At 39.0% G+C, this 18,835-nt stretch overlaps 1 protein-coding gene across 2 annotated transcripts in view; it reads left to right on the forward strand.

Annotated features, from left to right (window-relative positions):
• Nucleotides 1-12,672, forward strand: part of DDR2 (discoidin domain receptor tyrosine kinase 2) — a 167,755-nt gene extending 155,083 nt beyond the window's left edge. For both annotated transcript variants that reach the window (XM_082264960.1, XM_082264961.1), the window contains 5 exons: nt 1,153-1,280; nt 6,752-6,943; nt 7,203-7,437; nt 10,232-10,381; nt 12,347-12,672. In XM_082264960.1, coding sequence (XP_082121086.1) covers nt 1,153-1,280; nt 6,752-6,943; nt 7,203-7,437; nt 10,232-10,381; nt 12,347-12,487 — 846 coding nt within the window. In that variant the 3' untranslated portion in view covers nt 12,488-12,672. The remainder of the gene's footprint in view (nt 1-1,152; nt 1,281-6,751; nt 6,944-7,202; nt 7,438-10,231; nt 10,382-12,346) is intronic.
• The last annotated feature ends 6,163 nt before the right edge of the window (nt 12,673-18,835 follow it).

Genomic DNA, 18,835 nt, shown 5'->3' on the forward strand with positions numbered 1-18,835 from the left:
TAGGGGCTATTGGAGCTGCAGCTCCAGGCCCCTACCTTTTATATAGGCCCCGGGTTGGCCATATTCACTGTTACCGCTCTTCTGTCACTTGTAAACACAGAAGTCTGGCTTCTATGCTCGCTTCCCCAGGCAGCACCCTCAGAACCTCCCCACACAGCGTGAAGGCCGGACAAGGAGGGACAGTTGGCGATGCATGGATGTGTTTATGGGCTTCAGAGACAGCATCCCATGTTGAATTAGGCATGCATGGCTGCACCCTTCCTCCTCTGGGTGCATGGCAAGGCACGGCCCTTAAGGCCCTTCAAAATCCTCAGCACCAAGCCCATGATGCTGTTAATCCGGCCCTGGTCCTCCTCCACCGCCGCTTCCACCTACACCGCCCATAGGTGTGCGCAGCCTATTGCATTAAGGTGTGCACCCCAAAGTTGAAATACACATGCATGTGTTTGCCAGCAGGGAGAGTAATGTATCGGGGCCATGTACCTGTAGGCAAGGAGAAATAGAGCAGAGCAGGTCCCAGGGAGATCTTTCCCATCTCCTCACTGGCAATGCTATGTGCCCTAGGTGATTAGGGTGTGCCCAGGCACACCCAGCACACCCTGTGCGCACGCCTATGTCACCGCCACATCCACCACCACCTCAACCTCCCTCCTACTCCATATGGGCCTCGTCCTTCAGAGATGAAGAAGAACATTGTTTTATTTTTCTGTTTTTTTTTGTTGTTTTAAGTTATTTCCCTATCCACATTTGTTTGCAGAGCACTTGCCATGCTCTTAATTACGTTTTGCTGTCATTTGCAGCACTCTAGCCCTTTCCTTTGGTGTTTTAGAGCCATTTTAGTGCCTTAAAGTTCGGGTCCCCATTGACTTCAATGGGGTTCGGTGTCCGGGAAAAGTTCGGTAAAAGTCCGGGACACGGACCCGGACTTTTTTTTAAAGTTCGGCCGAACCCGTCGAACACGGACATCTAGGTGTCCGCTCAACCCTAATCACTTGTTCTACAACCCACACAAATGCCTTGCTACCGTACAGAGAATATGTTTTCAGTATAATTTAGATACTAACTTCTTTCTTTGCGGAAACACCATCTCAATACAGAAATGTTGTGTAGCTTGCCCTTTATGTATTATCTCCATGTTATTGCTATTCATAGGTTCATCTTTGTGAAGCTGAGGGTGTGGAAGACTTTCTTGATAAGGACTTGATTCTGGACAAAAGTGTTTGGCAACCCACTCTTGTAGCGGTGAAAATGCTCAGAGCAGATGCCAATAAGAATGCAAGGTTTGTACCGAATTTGAAAAATTAAATAAAATGTATATATTTTCATGTATTGCTTTGAATATTAACGTGTACCAAGACCTACAATATCAAATTAAAAATCAGTGCAACAAATCTGAGATTCAGTCTTGCTCAGCTGCCACAATCCAGTTCCTATGCTTTAATTGTTAATAGCATAATTAATTTAAATAGAACAATTGTGGGTACACTAGATCCGCAGTAGACCCCCTTTATTTAAATAATTAACTGATCTGAGAATGGGAACCAGAATCACGATTTCAAAACATGTAGTATCTTACTTAGACATTTGGGCCCACAAACGCATATTTCTTATAGCTTTTCCATTGTCATTGGATAACAATTGTACCTAGTTAAGGGATTCATTTACTGTAATGGCAGCCATGGACCAGTGCCTAGAGCAGGGTAGCAAAATGTTTTAAATAAAGGGCCAGTTCACTATCCATCACACTGTTTGGGAGCTGAACTGTGGTCAATAGAATTTTTTTTAAAAATCCTTGGTATTAAGGGTAATGGCAGTAAAAAAAAATGTTGTTGGTCAATGGAAGAAAAAAAAACCATAGTTACATAGTTAGTCTGGTTGAAAAAAAGACACAAGTCCATCTAGTTTAACCAATAGTCCTACTTTGAGGGTTGTGGGAGTTAAAAAATGCCTATTCATCAGTGGTCAGTGGGAATAAAAAAATGCCACTGCATCAGCAGTAGGTGAAAGTAAAAATGCCCCTGTGTCAATTGTCTGTAGGAGTAATAAATACCCCTGCATTAGTGGTCAGTGGGAGTAAAAACATGCCCCTGCATCAGGTGGACTAATAAATGCCCCTGTGTGAGTAGCCAAAATAGTACCCCTGTGTCAGCAGTAATGTTGATCCTGTGTCAGTGGAAATTATGCCCCATCATTGGTGTTCAGGGGCACTAAGAGTCATGTCTATGTCCCACGCAGCTCCTTTTGATGGCATCACAGGTGGGACTATAACAGGGGAGGAGATTACTGGAGTTTTTACAAAGACACATGAAACTGATATGGTAAAATGTATTTTAATGTTACCTTATCCCACAGTAAAGCAACTGGTGCAGTTTGGAAAGGTTGAACCAGCAGAACCAGCCTTTCACCTGCAGAAAATTAAAGGTTTGTAACAAACTAAAAGCAGGCTGATTCATCCAACACAATTGACTTGTTATCAAAGGATAATAATAAATCTACGATTTTTGAGGCTGGGCACCACCAAGCCTTAATTTAAAGAAAGCAATCTTGGCTACAATTTTATTTTCATCCCAGCTTTTCACATGTCCCTACTGACACTGCTTTAGTAATAAGCATAAGTGGTACTGCTAGAGATAGACCACGGCTAAGCAAGTTTTATTTGAGGAGGAAATAAAAGAAACCCTAATGTTTGCAAATTTACTTAGCACATTAAAGTCTTCTTAGAGTGGAAAGTATTCATATGTTTTATTCCATCACATTTTCCAAAAATAAGATGATTATTCTCATTTCAGCACAGTGGACACAGCCATGCAAATCAACCAGATGCACACCCAGAACAGCTGTTGTATAGTGCAAATATAACGTTTTAATATACAGGCATTTATTCCAAACTGCATACAGAGTTTTTTTATTTTTATTATATGTTATGGAATGAGACATTTGAATACATTCTGTTCTAAAAAGGACTTTATGAGCTATGCACTGAGGAGCTGGAGGGCTTTTTGATTGCTTTAGTACCCATTTTATCATACCCAGTGTGATGTTACAATATACTTTGAAAATTGATGCGATAAGGGGAAGGAAAGCAATGAAAGGAAAACGTTGTCATTAACAGCTGTGACAAATCTAAAGGTCAGAAGAGAGTGGACCTAGAAATACTGGATTTTACTGCTTATTTTATTTGTCCAAATAAATAATAGAAAAATGTGCTAGTCATCTTCTGAAAGTATAACTAAAGGCAAAACTTTTTTTTAACTTTTGAATAGAGTAGAGAAGAACTAGGACACATGTGAGATTTTTTTTGTTTTTTTTTTATCAAGGCGCCATGTGGGCCCCAGGCAGGTTGAACAGCGGAACCAGTGAAGCTTATTGGGTGAAGAGGGTTGGGCCAGGGGGAGGGACACACTCCAAGGCTCACAGAAAGCGATCGGTTGGCTGTACATCTGCCAATCAGTTTGGGGAGTATACACACTGGGGTTGATTTACTAAAACTGGAGACTTATATCTATTGCAGCTGTGCATAGTAGCCAATCAGCTTCTATTTTCAGCTTGTTCAATTAAGCTTTGACAAAAAACCTGGAAGCTGATTGGTTTCTGTGCAGAGCTGCACCAGATTTTGTATTCTCCAGTAAATCCACCCCACTGTGTGTAAAACCCCCTGTTGCCACCGCCGTAAAACATATTGCGGTTGCAATAAAAGGATTAAATGCAGACGGGCAGACCTTTAAACTTAAAATAACATTAAAGGATTTTTTTTAGTCTCCTCTTTGGTGTACCCTGCTGGGGATATCCACTTCTCCCTGCTCCAGGTGCCTCCTTAGCAAGCCAGGTGCTAAGATGGCACCCATGCGCATGCTCCTGAGCTGGGCTGTGTGCATTCTTAGATACACACAACACTGGTGAGTTATACCCCCGCTGCCTCCTCCTGTAAGGCCAGGGAGTGAGAGGAGTGGCGCTGCAGCCAGGACAGCGCTGGAGCAGTGAGAGGAGTCAGATAAGTTTTAAGGGACAGGGGGTAGAACAGGTAGTGGGGCATTTTTCACCTTAATACAGAGAATGCATTAAGGTAAAAAAACATTTTTGGTTTAAATTGTATAGCCAAAATGTAAAAACAAATATTCATTTCCACATTGTATTTCATTTATTTCTAACCTCCTCTAATAATCTAAACGGTATTGAAGTTTGTAAACCTACTTTAACCACTTCCCGCAAACCAACGTACCTGTACATCAGCTTGAAGAAGTGGTTGTACCGGGGTGATGCCTGCACTGTTTTTTAGAGCCGACGGTCGGCTTTCTGGTGATAACAACTGATGCGGCTCGACAGCCGCTCAGCCGTTATCCTAGCGAGCAGGATGGGATGTCCCCCTCTCCTGCCGGCTTCTGCCACTCTGCCCTGGTCTCCCGTACCACCGGGAGACCCGTGCAACCAGCCAGCATGTCCACTGGCTGGACAGAGTCCCAAACGATGCCTGATTCGGCTTCCATAGGATCTCCAATCAAGTAACCCAGAATCAATGTCACTTCCGGTTTACTCGGCTGCTAACGACACCGATTTAAAAAAAAAAAATGATAGTATTAAAAAAAAGCATTTTGAATACTTTGAAGTGCATTGGAGGGGTTTGTTGTCTTTCAGACCCCTGATCCCTCCATAAAGAGTAACTGTAACTATTACTGTCACAAGGGATGTTTACATTCCTTATGACAGCAATAAAAGTGATTTATTTTTTTTAAAAGGAACAGTTAAAAATAAAAAATTAAAATAAGTAGGAAATTTTTTTTTTTAAAGCGCCCCTGTCCACGTGAGTTCGCGCACCAAAGAAAACGCATACGTAAGTCATGCCCGCAAATGTAAACAGTGTTCAAATCACACATGGGAGGTATCACTGGTATTGTCAGCACAAGAGCAATAATTCTAGCAAACTGTAACTCTAAACTGGTGACTGTTAAAATTTTTTAAAACGTCGCCTATGGAGATTTTTGATTACCGTAGTTTGTCGCCACTCCACGAGTCTGCGCAATTTTAAACCGTAACATGTTATGTATCTATTTACTTGGTCTGACATCATCTTTCACAATATACAAAAAATTTGGCTAACTTTATTGTTTAGTTTTTTTTAATTCAGTGAAGTGTATTTTTTCCCACAAAATTGCGTTTGAAAGACCGCTGAGCAAATACCTTGTGACAAAAAATATTTCAACGACCGCCATTTTATTCTTTAGAGTCTTTGCTAATATATATATATATATACTGTATATATATATATATATATATATATATATATATATATATAATATTATATAGTGTTTGGGGCTTCTAATTAATTTTCTAGCAAAAAATACAGATTTTAACTTGAAAAAAGGGGTTAGAAATAGGCTTGGTCCTTAAGTGGTTAAGATCCCTACACATTTTCTTCTGTTCTGTGACACAAATGTACTATTCCCTGTGTGTAGTTACTGCTGTGTCACAGAAATCACAGAGCCTGCAATCTGAACTACAGTGTTGAGAGAGGAGTTTCGGGAGGCGGAGTCTGTACAGCAATCACAGCTTGCAGGCACAAGGCATCAGGGATATGTAGTCCTTAGAAATAGAATGTAAACAGCAGAGGAGAAGGCACAAAGAATGCAGGGAGTCCAGGAAGTTGTGGAATGAGATAGTCAGCAGACAGGCAGAAGTCATAAAATTAAACAAGATTTTTCAAGAAAGTTTAAATTTGCGTATTTATCGTCGTATAACACTCACCGGCGTATAACATGCACCTCAATTTTAGGAGGGAATTTTTAGGAAAAAAGCTTAAATTTGAAATAAACAGCTTTGAACTTTTTTTTTTTTAATAAAATGCAGCCTCACCAGTGCCTGTGAATGCAGCCTCATCAGTGCAGTGTCCATAAATGCAGCCTCGCCAGCGTAGTGTCCAGCAATGCATCCTCGACAGCGTAGTGTCCAGCAATGCAGCCTTGCCAGCGTAGTGTCCTGTATTGCTGCCTCGCCAGTGCTGTGTCCAGTATTGCTGCATCGACAGCGCCATTGCACAGAGCGGGGGCGGGCCGGGCCGAGGAGAAGGGAGGACGAGCGGCCGCTGTGATCTGAAGTCCCTGCGGCTATGACAGACGTCACACGTCTCGGCATTGGGCCACTGTGCTGTCTATCATAGGAGGCGGGACTTCCTATGACAGTGACCGATTATCCTTCTTTCTGCTAATTAATGTTTGTAATGCTATTACAGTGCTGATCTTATACAATGAAACTGTAGGCTGTGACCCTAGACTTCCTTAACAAACCCAGATAACAATATCAAAGCACAGGGTGGTTACAGCCTAGCTGAAAATTTTAAATCTAGATTACAGACAGACACTCCAGCCTTTGGCAGGGTCCCTCTAATAATTTGTCAACAAAATTAATTTCAGTTTGAGTATGGAACCCAGAGTATCTAACCTTAACTCAGGGAGAGAGCCAGTTATACTATATTTTTAAAGTAAATAACTTTAGAACGGCTGAGTAATGGAGTTTGGATACGTTTCTAAACATTGACCGGTTAGTGATCCCAACAACCCCCATATTCCTATTTCACACCTTACAGGTCTTGCTAATGCCAAACTAAGTAACTATGCTTTGTTGAATTCTTAATAAATTCTTATTTAAAAAACAGCCGACTATAAATACACTTTTTGGTAGATTGAACTCTCAAAAAGACCTACCATAATTGTAATATGGCTTTACATTACAATATGACTTGTTCTTTTCACTTTAACAGAAACGATTTTCTCAAGGAGATAAAAATAATGTCTAGATTAAAGGATCCCAATATAATTCGACTACTGGCTGTGTGTATTACTGAGGACCCGCTATGCATGATTACAGAATACATGGAAAATGGAGATTTAAACCAGTTCCTATCTCGTCAGCCAGCAGACAGAGAACAGTCAAATGCCAAGCAGAGCATCAAGTAAGAATGTTGTGATTTATTATATGCTTACAAAACTTTTTTTTTTCTAGCTCTGGGTATGATCTGGTGAATGGTTAACTTTATTTCCCTATACATTTTCTAAGAGCATTGATATGTAGTATTATTAATAAAGTCATGTCCTAGGTAGCCAGAAACTCTTTCGGAATGTTTAAACTTTTCTATCCAGAGTGAAGTTGCACCTCTTCTCTTACAAAAGCAACACAATCTTTGACTGATTGACAAAATACATGTTTTCCAGCTACTCAGACCTCAGATACATGGCTGCACAGATTGCTTCTGGCATGAAATACCTTTCTTCCCTTAACTTTGTACATCGAGACCTTGCAACAAGGAATTGCCTTGTTGGTAGGAATTATACAATCAAAATTGCTGATTTTGGAATGAGTCGGAACTTGTACAGTGGTGATTATTATAGAATCCAGGGGAGGGCTGTGCTCCCTATACGATGGATGTCTTGGGAAAGCATCTTAATGGTGAGTAAAAGCAGCAGTTTCATTTTTATAATTCAGTGCACAAGACACAATTGTCAGTGTTTACTAGTACAATATAATGCTCATCAATGATACACCAATATTACAACATTAAGTTTTTGAGGTTTGTCCAGGCAAAGTGATAATGAGCATTTTTAAATCCAGAAGTCCATATTTCCAGGCACAGTGTCATAGTTTTTGAGTTCAAACCCTAATTCAGGATCCAGGAATGCCTCTTGCACACATTTTGCTATCTCTCCTAGATGCCTTTCCTCCTGGCAGCAGTGTTTTGGCTGGAAAAATGCTTGTATATGCGTGTAATGCGTTTAAGCACATCAAGTGCTTGGGCGTTAATTTATTTCATTGACCAAAATAATAGTTTATTCTGGCTATGAATTGAATTAACGCTCCAGAGCTAAATGCACCTAGTATAAACACGCGTTTAGACGCCTTTACACACAGCATTTTTTCTGCCAAGATGCTGCTGCTCCTGGATGCACTAACATTGGGGTTTTTTTCTGACTCTAAATGCGCCACATCTAAACTCCTCTAAACATGCATGGACAGATAGGCTAACATGCAAGGGCATTTAGAAGCAGAAAAAAAAAACATTTCAGCGTACAGAGCAGCGTGTGCATGAGGCCTCACTGTTGAGAGGCTTGTAATAGTCAAGTAGATCTCCACTATATGTAATCTAAATCATGTCATAATCTAAAGAGAGCATATTTTCATAGAACTTTTTCATAGTATTTTTTTTTTGTATTCTCTTTCTTTTCTCTACACAGCCCTAAAATAATTTGCAGTTAATAAAGATAGTATACAGCTTAATTAGAAAATAATTAGAAAATTAGAAAAGAACTTTCTTAGAAGTTCTTACAATGTAATATTTTTATTACATTCATGCAAATCTTTTAGGGCTAATATAGGCAGTATTCAATTAACTTTAACATACATTTGAACTGAGTAAAACAATATTAGCACCCAGAGAAATGACACACAAACAAACATGCAAACTTAGTGCAGATAAATCTGTAATCAGAATAGAACATTTAAGAATTGAAAAGGCAATAGTGTTAGTCAATGATCAATATTTGCCCACCGCTTCTTTTGTTAAACATTGAATACAAAGTATTATGATAATAATTTAACTTTTCAAAATAAAAAAACTGCTGTGCCTTATTTTTAAAAAATAGTATACAGTGGATATAAAAAGTCTACACACCCCTGTTAAAATGGCAAATTACCGTGATGTAAAAAAATGAGACAAAGATTTCAGAATTTTTTCCACCTTTAATGTGACTCAAAAAATGTACAACTCAGTTGAACAACAAACTGAAATCTTTTAGGTGGAGGGAAGTAAAAATAAAAAGCTAAAATAATATGGTTGCATAAGTGTGCACACCCATAAACTAATAATTTGTTGAAGCACCTTTCGATTTTATTACAGCACTCAGTCTTTCTGGGTATTAGCATGGCACATCTTGACTTGGCAATTTTTGCCCACTATTCTTTGCAAAAACACTCCAAATCTGTCAGATTGTGAGGGCATCTCCTGTGCACAGCCCTCTTCAGATCATAACACAGATTTTCAATTGGATTTAGGTCTGGGCTCTGGCTGAGACATTCCAAAACTTTAATCTTCTTCTGGTGAAGCCATCCCTTTGTTGATTTGGATGTATGCTTTGGGTCGTTGTCTTGTTAAAAGATGAAGTTCCTCTTCATGTTCAGCTTTCTAGTTGCCATTTGTGCCATTATTGACTGGTATTTGGAACTTTTCATAATTTCCTCTACCTTGACTAAGGCCCTTATTCCAGCTGAAGAAAAACAACCCCAAAGCATGATGCTGCCACCACCATGCTTCACTGTGGGTATGGTGTTCTTTTGGTGATGTGTAGCCAAACATATCTTTTGGAATTATGGCCAAAGAGTTTAACCTTGGTTTCATGAGACCATAACACATTTTCCCACATGCTTTTGGGAGACTTTAGATTTTTGCAAAATTTAGCCGGGCTTGGATGTTTCTATTTTTAAGAAAAGGTTCCCGTCTTGCCGCTCTACTCCATAGCCCAGACATATGAAGAATACTAGAGATTGTTGTCACTTGTACCACACAGCCAGTACTTGCCAGATATTCCTGCAGCTCCTTCAATATTGCTGCAAGCCTCTTGGCCAGTTCTTGGTAATGTCAATGCCATATTTTCTCCACTTGATGATGATTGTCTTCACTGTGTTCCATGGTATATCTAATGCCTTGGAAATTCTTTTGTACCCTTCTCCTGACTGAAACCTTTTACCAATGAGATTCCTCCGATGCTTTGGAAGCTCTCTGCGGACCATGGCTTTTGCTGTAGGATGCGACTAAGAAAATGTCAGGAAAGACCTACTAGAATAGCTGAACTTTATTTGGGGTTAATATGAGGCACTTTAAATGATGGCAGGTGTGTAGGGACTCCTATTTAACATGAGTTTGAATGTGATTGCCTAATTCTGAATGCAGCTACATCCCCGTCATAAGAGGGTGTGTACACTTATGCAACCACATTAATTTTGTTTTTTATTTTTACCCCCCCACAAAAAGAAAAAAAATTAAACTGAGTTGTACAGTTTATATGTCACTATAAAGGGGGGAAAGTTCTGAAATGATTTATTTTTGTCTCATTTCCTTACTTTACATACATAAACCTGATATTTTAACAGGGGTGTGAAGACTTTTTACAGTATATAATTTTATGTGTATGATTTGTAAAAAAAAAAGTAATAAAACTGATTAATATGAATCTTTACACTTTAACCATAGGGAAAATTTACAACAGCAAGCGACGTGTGGGCATTTGCAGTTACTTTATGGGAGATGCTGACTTTTTGTCGGGAGCAACCCTACAGTGAAATGTCTGATGAACAAGTCATTGAGAACACAGGAGAATTATTCAGAGACCAGGGAAAACAGGTAACAGAATATATTTGTATAGTTTAACACAATATTTAAAAGAGTGCGGGATTCAAAAATAACAAACATTCATACTCACCTATGCACTGTAGATACAGAATCGATCCAATGCCGCAGCTGTCCCCTGGCGGCTCTACACTGAGAACTGAATGGTCAAAGACCACTGATTACTCTGTTCTTGGGTCTGCTCTGAGCAAAGAGCAGTCACTGTCAGTTACCACTCTGTGCTCCGCCCTATCTAGCGCTCACTGGAGCACCAGACTGTGGAGAAAGCAGGAGTGGCTGACTCAGGCTCTCAGCAGCGCACTGAGAGGCTGAGCAAGCTGCCAGTCAGGCATCTTGGCAGATCCCAACATTATTGTCAAGATTCCTGTAGAGCCTGGACTACAGTGGGGCCATATTGTCAGAGATCTGGGGTCATAAATCTAGTGACTTCCATAGTAATGTCATGACATCAGACTCATTGCAAGTAATGTCACATGCCTAATGAAGGGGTTCTGCGTGGCTCTGAAACTTTGCTGATTGATGTAACGTTGTGATCGCTGAATCAAGCTTTGGACCCAATTTTGGAGACCTATGGTGTGCTGGTGACATTTCTCACTCTGATTGTTCACTGCTCAAGCCAGTGGTCGCTTCAGCACCCACTTATACATACAGCCACTTTTACAGGAGCATGTACGTTGGGAATAGTGCATTGTCATCAGACACTGCGGGTGTGAAGGGGGCATGGCTACACATTTTGAGATAGTAACACCTTTTTCCCAAGCCTCAGGCTTGAGAAATATCGCTACAAAGGTTGCCCCACTGTCAGATCTCTGACCAGTGGCTGTGTGTATTCCATCTGGATTCATTCCTCTGAATCCTATGACCACAGATGTCGACTCTTTACATGATATGCTTGTTAATATCCTACTAAATGTAAGTGGATATTTATTCCTTTTAAACCAATCAATGCTGCATTTAGAAGAACCCACTTGTGTTCCCTTGACTTCATTTTTGCCTAGGCAAAAATGGAGGTAGGGGGTGAGCTGGACTGTGGAAAAAAACAAAACAAAATAAGCAAATATGCACAAAAAAATTGTTGGCTCTTTAGGATTAAAGAGGGGGAGGATTGGAACTATGTAAAGTAGTATTCTGGTGTGAAGGTCTGATGAAGAGGGTACTGCCCTTTTAACGAGTAAGTCTCACTCCCAGCTGTGGGGCATCTTCTGAGTTTTTCTATTGGATTCCACTAGATCTTATTGATGTGCCAGATTATATGTCAGGACCCGGATCACCTGTTGGTGGCACTGTGCTTCCCAGCAGCCATCAGATCCCATCAATTATCTTCCTTATGATGCCAGCTGATGGGAGGGTATTTAGGTCTGCCCCTACTAGTACCTCTCACTCTAGTGTTTTGCTCTGCTGCCAGAAGCTGCATGCCGTTTATTCTGATCCTGACCCTGGTCTTGCTCCTGCCCTGCATCCTGTACCCTACTGCCTTTTAGACTTCTTCTTGATCCAAGTCCTGGTTCTACCTTAGTGGAGGTCCTGACATGAGGAAGAAAAGTCCCTTTTCCTTTATATGGACCTTCAGGGAAGAGATTGACAGTCTTTTCCCAGAAGGCCTTTCACAAGATTTTGGAGTGTGCCTGTGGGAATTTATGCCCCTTCAGTCAAAGGTCAGGTACAAATGTTGGCTGAGAGAACCTGGCCTGCAATTTCTTTTTTTTCCAAAGGTGTTTAGTGATGTCGAAGGCAGGGTTCTTTGCAGACCATTTAAGTTTGTACACACTAAACTCGTCAAACCATGTCTTTAGTGACATCCCTTTATGCACTTGAAATAAATAATTTAGACTTTTCTATTATTGTCCTCTTTGGCTCTTTCTTCCAGATGTCTTCCTTCCCATGCATTTCTCATCTGTACTAAAATAATTGCAATATTACTAACAATTATAATAAATCTCTGATTCTGTATCTGGTTAGGTATACCTTCCTCAGCCAGCCATTTGCCCAGATCCAGTTTACAAACTCATGCTAAGCTGTTGGAGAAGAGAAACCAAAGATCGCCCAAGCTTCCAAGAAATCTATCAACTTTTGCAGCAGTCTGATGTGGACCAATATTAATCACCAAGTGATTTGTAATGAAATTTGTGTATAAAAGACATTTGAGGGAGTCATTACATTGGTTGACAATAATAATGGACTCTTGGGAATATCGTTCTATACTTCCTCTCAAAATAAACATGATTTGCAGACGTATGTAAAGTAACATGCAGTATTTAAACATGCTATATAAATAAGTAAACTGAGTCACCTGGTTCAAAGTTTGACCCAGAATAAGACGCAAAACAGAATTTTCACTCCCCTATGTTGCTTTGTAGCTCTTCCAGACTCCCTTGTGAAAATCCAAAAGGAGAGGCTATGTCATAATACATAGTTCTCATTCAAAAGCACTTCAAGGGTGTATATTTATGAGAGCATCGCCACTAGCCAAAGTGCTTCTCATTCCTATTTTTCATCATCATCCTCAGATATATGTTGCAATGTTCTACTAACAACAGCTATCCCTACATTTTACATTTACATTTCATGCTTTACTAAACACAATCCCTTAAAGGCATTTTCTGTTTGGCAAATCCAGCTGTACCTATTTTTTTTTTTACTATTTCTCACTTTGGTTAATGTTTCAAGGTGATAACAAGGCCTCTGTCTCACACACACAGTTAGAAAAATCAAGGTCTGTTTTGCGTTTGTCTTCTGTGTGCTTCAATAACTATGATCACTTGAGATTTTTTCTCGAAAAGGAACTGCCAGTTTAAACACTTGTTTTGCTGCTGTTGGATTAAAGGGATTGTAAAGGATTTTTAAAAATAACAAACATGTCATACTTATCTGCTCTGTGCAATTGTTTTTCACAGAACAGCCCCCTATCTCCTCTCCTAGGGTCCCCGCCGGCACTCCTGGCTCCTTCTTCTTTCCAAGTACCCCCAGAGCAAGCCACTTGTTATAGGGGCACTCATGTGGGCTCAATCCTTAGCCAGGCTCAGTGTATCCATTGACACACACAGCTTGGCCACGCCACCTGCTCTCTCCTCACAGGCTTTAATTGACAGCAGCAGAAGCCAACGGTTGTTGATTTGTCTAGTTCTTGACACCAATTTTGTGGATTTTATTTGCTTTATTGTTTTTCAATGCCAAACTACAGAAATGTAAAATGATACCAATTAATTTGGTTAAATCTTCTTTAAACAATCTAAATTTACTTTTAAAAGGAACTGCTGTAAGTACCAACATTTGTCCTGATATCAGCTTCCTGAAACCCCTTGCACAGCAGCACTTGCTGTCAATCAATTTGTGCTAACAGGAAACCTGGCAACAGAAGAAAAGTGCAGAAAAATCTGGAAAATAACCCATTAGTATGCTTTTGTTGCTTCACTCTCAAATCAGATATGGAGGTCCAGGCTGTGCTGCTGCAGTGAAGGATCTGGCTTGGCTAGCTGCATCATGAGACTGGCAAAGTAGAATTTGGTTGGTCCCCACCTATATGTGAAAAAATATATAAACAATACATATTATACAGTATATATATGCAACTGTGTACTTAATTGCTTGACCAAAATTAAAGTGGTTCTTAAGCCTCACTTTATCCAGTGCTGTTCTCGTCTGTAGCGGCTCTCTCTTCCTGGTCTCACAGGCTTTGTTGAGACTGCTGTCAGTCAAATCCTGTGAAGGTGGCATGGGGGGCTGGGCCAAGCCATGCTGTCTGTGTCTATGGATGCCTATGGAAGTTGCCTCCCATGGTGGCACACCGAGAAGAGGAGCCTGGAGTGCCAGTGGGGGACCTGAGAAGAGGAGGTTCAGAGCTGCTCTGTGCAATTTCCTTGTACAGAGCAGGTAAGTATAAATCCGTTGGTTATTAAAAAAAAAAAAGTAATAAGACTCTACAATCCCTCTAAGCTTTAGGTCTTAATTAATGATCAGTTTTCCATTCCACACATACACCACACATATTATGATACAATAACAACATTCTGAATATTCAGTCAATCAGACACAATTTCCAACATACCTGTGTCTATTAAACTTTACATTTTTACAAGGCGAATTATTGTAGTGTTGCTTTTGGGTAGCAAATACGACTTCTTCCTAAATAAATAGAAACCCAATTTTAGATTGCATGATAAAAATATATCTCCTCAGACCCCAGTTATACTTAGACCCCCAAAGACAACTTTTCAATTTAAATTTATAAAATATATATATTTATTTGTACTTACTTTTGCTGTTTTGGCAAAAACAAAAAAACTGTTTTCTGTTGTGGTGTTTATTTAATTTTTTTATTTTTGCAAAATTTGTAACAGAAAGAAACATTTAAGTGTTCTGTTTCATGTGTATATAATTTAGCTTTAAGACTTAAGTAAAAAATAAATATATTTTTTGTCTGTTTTTATTTGTCCAATAACCAGCTTTAGGTACTATATTGGTTAATCATACACAACACCATTTACCATGCAGGCCATAAACAATTATCAATAATAATCTACAGTGGTGTTTGGGGAGTTTTCAAATGTATTTTTCCTTTAAAAAGGAAAAAGGCTACCCTAACATTAACTCACCTTGGTCACAGAGCACAAGTGTTTAAATAGCATACTTCAGTTATTTATGTTGCTTTCACTTGAACCGGAAATAAAACCATAATTACTACAATGCAAATTCTCTTGATAATATTCAAACCATATAAATGAATATAACCTGAATTAATTTCATTCTTTCTTTCTGTTTCTATGTGTGATTATTCAAAATTCCCCTTTACCTCTGCTCTTGCTATCGGTTTTTTATCTTCTGTATATGGTACTTACTGGCTGTTTTTCTCTACACTTCTGTCTGTACTTTGTTTTTTTTGCTGTAAATAATGCCAACATTTTTAATATCTTAATACTGCATTCACCTCTGCTAAAATGCCTATGCAATTTTATGTCAGATGAAAACATTTCCATTATTTTTAATGTTATGTTGCTTTTAATTAATATTATATTATCAGTGCTGAGCTGGCAGTATTAAGCTTTAAAGGTGATCCCAAACGGTGCTACTACTCTTATGAAACATTTCTTCCCTAGCCTTCAGTACACCCATATGTCGATGATAACATAATCTACCTATCCAAAGCACATGTGTCTTCTTTATGTCCCAAAAATTATTTAACGACTTTTCAATATATATTTCAATTCTCTTGGCTTTATTATCACTTCCCCCCTTAATTCTATTACCTGGCATACTGTCAAGGATATTACTATGCCATCTGCTTATTTGCTGCCGTAATGACACCCATAACTTTTATGACAAGTATAGAAATTAAAATGATGGTACATTATTTTCTATGCTTGTCCACACATTGATTTGGACCCCATGAGTAAAACTTTATAAAATGTACAAATATAGGTAGGCAAATTTCATAGTAAAACCAAATAAGTAGACAGACCAAGCATTGTGTTGAGAAATTATAAGGCATTATTTTTTACCTCTATTGGAATATCAGTAAGTTTTACTTTTAATGTTAAACACAAAAATGCTTTATAAATATAAAGGAGTAGTGCCAAAGCTTTTCTCCTATGGATTTTTTTGCACTCCCGTGACCTGTTTTCAGCTGACAGTGGGCTAAAACTTATAAACATACTGGTCATTAATTCTGGACTCATCCTAAATCCAAATGTCAGAGATCTGCTTGGAACCTAAGAGTCAGCCAAATTTAAACCTCGCCCTTAAATGCAGCCCACCTGTTTTTGCTGCAGGCATACAGAATTAATTTCACTATATTAAGAGAAAACTTTCTCCTCTTGCATGCAGCTATGCAGGAAACTACAAGGATGATAATGTGAACAATGAACATCAATGTGACTGTAATGTTCCAACATTTTACACAGCAAAATAAGGACACAGACATTGTTTAACCCAAACTAATAGTTTATGTATATAATAGAAATTGTTTCAAACCTGTACCAACTGAGTCTCAAATACACTAAATATTCATTTAGTCTAAAAATTTGGTTTCATCAACTCATGAAATCAAATATTAACTCAATAGATGAAACCTTCCACATTAGTCTGAAAAGCATACAGAAGCATATAACTTAACCAAAAAGGAAAGCATATATTTTCCTAATGCGCAAGTTGTTTCTGCTGTTGTAATATTTGGGATATACAGATTTTGCGATGTTACTTTAATCATGAGCTTAAAATGAATTATACTCCTCCTGCAAAGCCAATATTGCACTTCAAGTAGGAACTTTATCTCCAATAAAAACAAAATAGGTGGTGCAGGACCTACACATAAGTGCATCTGCCTGGTTCTTGTTGATCCTGCTAATGAATTTGTCCTAATGCAGATTTCTGTGATGGGGTGGCAACAATACTGCACTGCTCCTGAATTAAAAACAGAGTTGACACTCGCATGTAGGGTATGCCTGCTTGCACTACAATAAGATAAAAAATATTGCGGGGGTGGCTGTCAGCATTTTCATTGGTGGTTGACAAGCTTGGAACTTTTGAGTAAGGCTATTGCCACACCTAGTCCTGCCTATTGCTTTCTAGATTGACAGTACTGCCTTTGTTATTGAAACCCTCAAACTGTGAGTTGCAGTGTCTGGGAGGGCTAGTACGTGAGAACAAATGAAGGATGATTTGACTTAGGGAAGATAAAGAAGTTTTGTGTCTACTGTAGGCTGCATCACATAGTAACCAGATTTGTTATATGTCTAGAGCAGGGTTTCTCAACCAGGGTTCTATGAAACCCTAGGGTTCCTCTTGAGGTTGCTAGGGGTTCCTTGAGCAATTTCTGCCTCTCAGATAAGTTCCCAATGACACCATTGCTCCTTTTAGCAATCTGCAAGGGGGTAATTCTTCCCAATGACAAGAGTAAGGAGCATTCTTTCCACTGACTGTCACACTAATGTGTCATGAGTTGTAGATTTAAAATTTTTAGCAGGGGTTCCCCGAGACCAGAAATTTATTTCAAGGGTTCCTCTGTGTTGAAAAGGTTGAGAAAGGCTGGTCTAGAGCATCATATATGGATGTTTAGTTGTACATTTAGACAAAGTCAAAGAAGAAAAATACAGGATTTCTGTATCAATGTCTTTTCCCTTTTGGTATTTTTGCTTTTTGGATGTTAAGTTCCCATCAGCACCATTATTGTTAGGTCAATAATGTTTATTGCTTCTTGACATAGAAAGACAGTGGTCAACTCACCTTTCTAGTGCAATATCAGGACTGAACCACAGCAGGTGGTGCACAGCAGCATCTTCTCCCCAAAGGCAAATAATGTCAGCATCCAAACTTGATCCAATCTTTAAGCTTTTATTGCATCATATTAGGTAAAAAATGCATTGATGTTAGCCAGTTTTGGGACAATCCCAGTCTTTGTTTTTACAGTGATGTCTCTGAACTGACTTCCTTTTATGAGTCCATTTTCATTCTACATTTTCTAAGGAAATTAGATTCAAATCTTAAAATGGAATCTTTGTATTTAAATGCAAATCAGCAGTCATGTATGATTTCACAGAGGGCTTACAGTTTCTCAAGGAGAGTTCCCACAGTAGGGTTGTTGTTTTCCAGTAGGCCACATGGCAAGTAAAAAGAAAGTTTCCACTGCAGGCAGTCCCCGGGATACAAACATCCGACTTACAAACGACTCCTACTTACAAACAAAGGGAGACAACAGGAAGTGTGAGGAAATCTACCCTAATCTAGGAAGGGAAATTCACTCCTGTAAGAGTTCTCATGGGAAAAGGTGTCTCCACTGAAACGTTATCACTAATCCTTGTTTCCACAACAACCCAACATTTTCAAAATCCAGTTGTCATAAGGACAGAAAGTGAGGTGAAATCTTCTGAACAGGGGTACAGACAGCAAAACAAATGGTACTGGGATGTTAACCCTTCCCTATGCTATCCAAAAAACTTAAAAATTATTCTTTTGGCTGGGGCTAAACGTAAAAAATGTACCTGTTCCGACTTACAAACAAATTTGACTTAAAAACAAACCTACAGTCCCTATCTTGTTTGTAACTCGGGGACCGCCTGTACCTAACTTTGTGTTCAAGGCTCATTCATATGGGAAGTAAATACATGTCTGTATTGTAATGAAAAAAAATATTTTTATTCTTGCAACTTCTTTCATTTTTTTCCTATCTTGCTTGTTTGAATGTGGTCACATTTTCTGCTGACTTACATATTTTTTAGTTTTTTTTTTTTTTTTAAACACCAAGGCCAGGATTGGTCAAAAGAAGTCTAGTAATGATGTCTTTTTGTCCTGACATTTTAAAAGTAGAATTTCAGGTAAACCTAACTACTCCCCCCTCCTAACACCTATTCTGACTGACCTGTGTGAGAAAGATTCTTACCTACTTTCAGGCCACTCTGACCTGATAACATGATTTCACTTATGTCAGCCAGCAATGCTCGATAACATCTGGTAATG

The sequence above is a fragment of the Pelophylax lessonae genome (assembly GCF_965119305.1).
Source record: "Pelophylax lessonae genome assembly, chromosome: 8".
Lineage (NCBI taxonomy): Eukaryota > Metazoa > Chordata > Amphibia > Anura > Ranidae > Pelophylax > Pelophylax lessonae.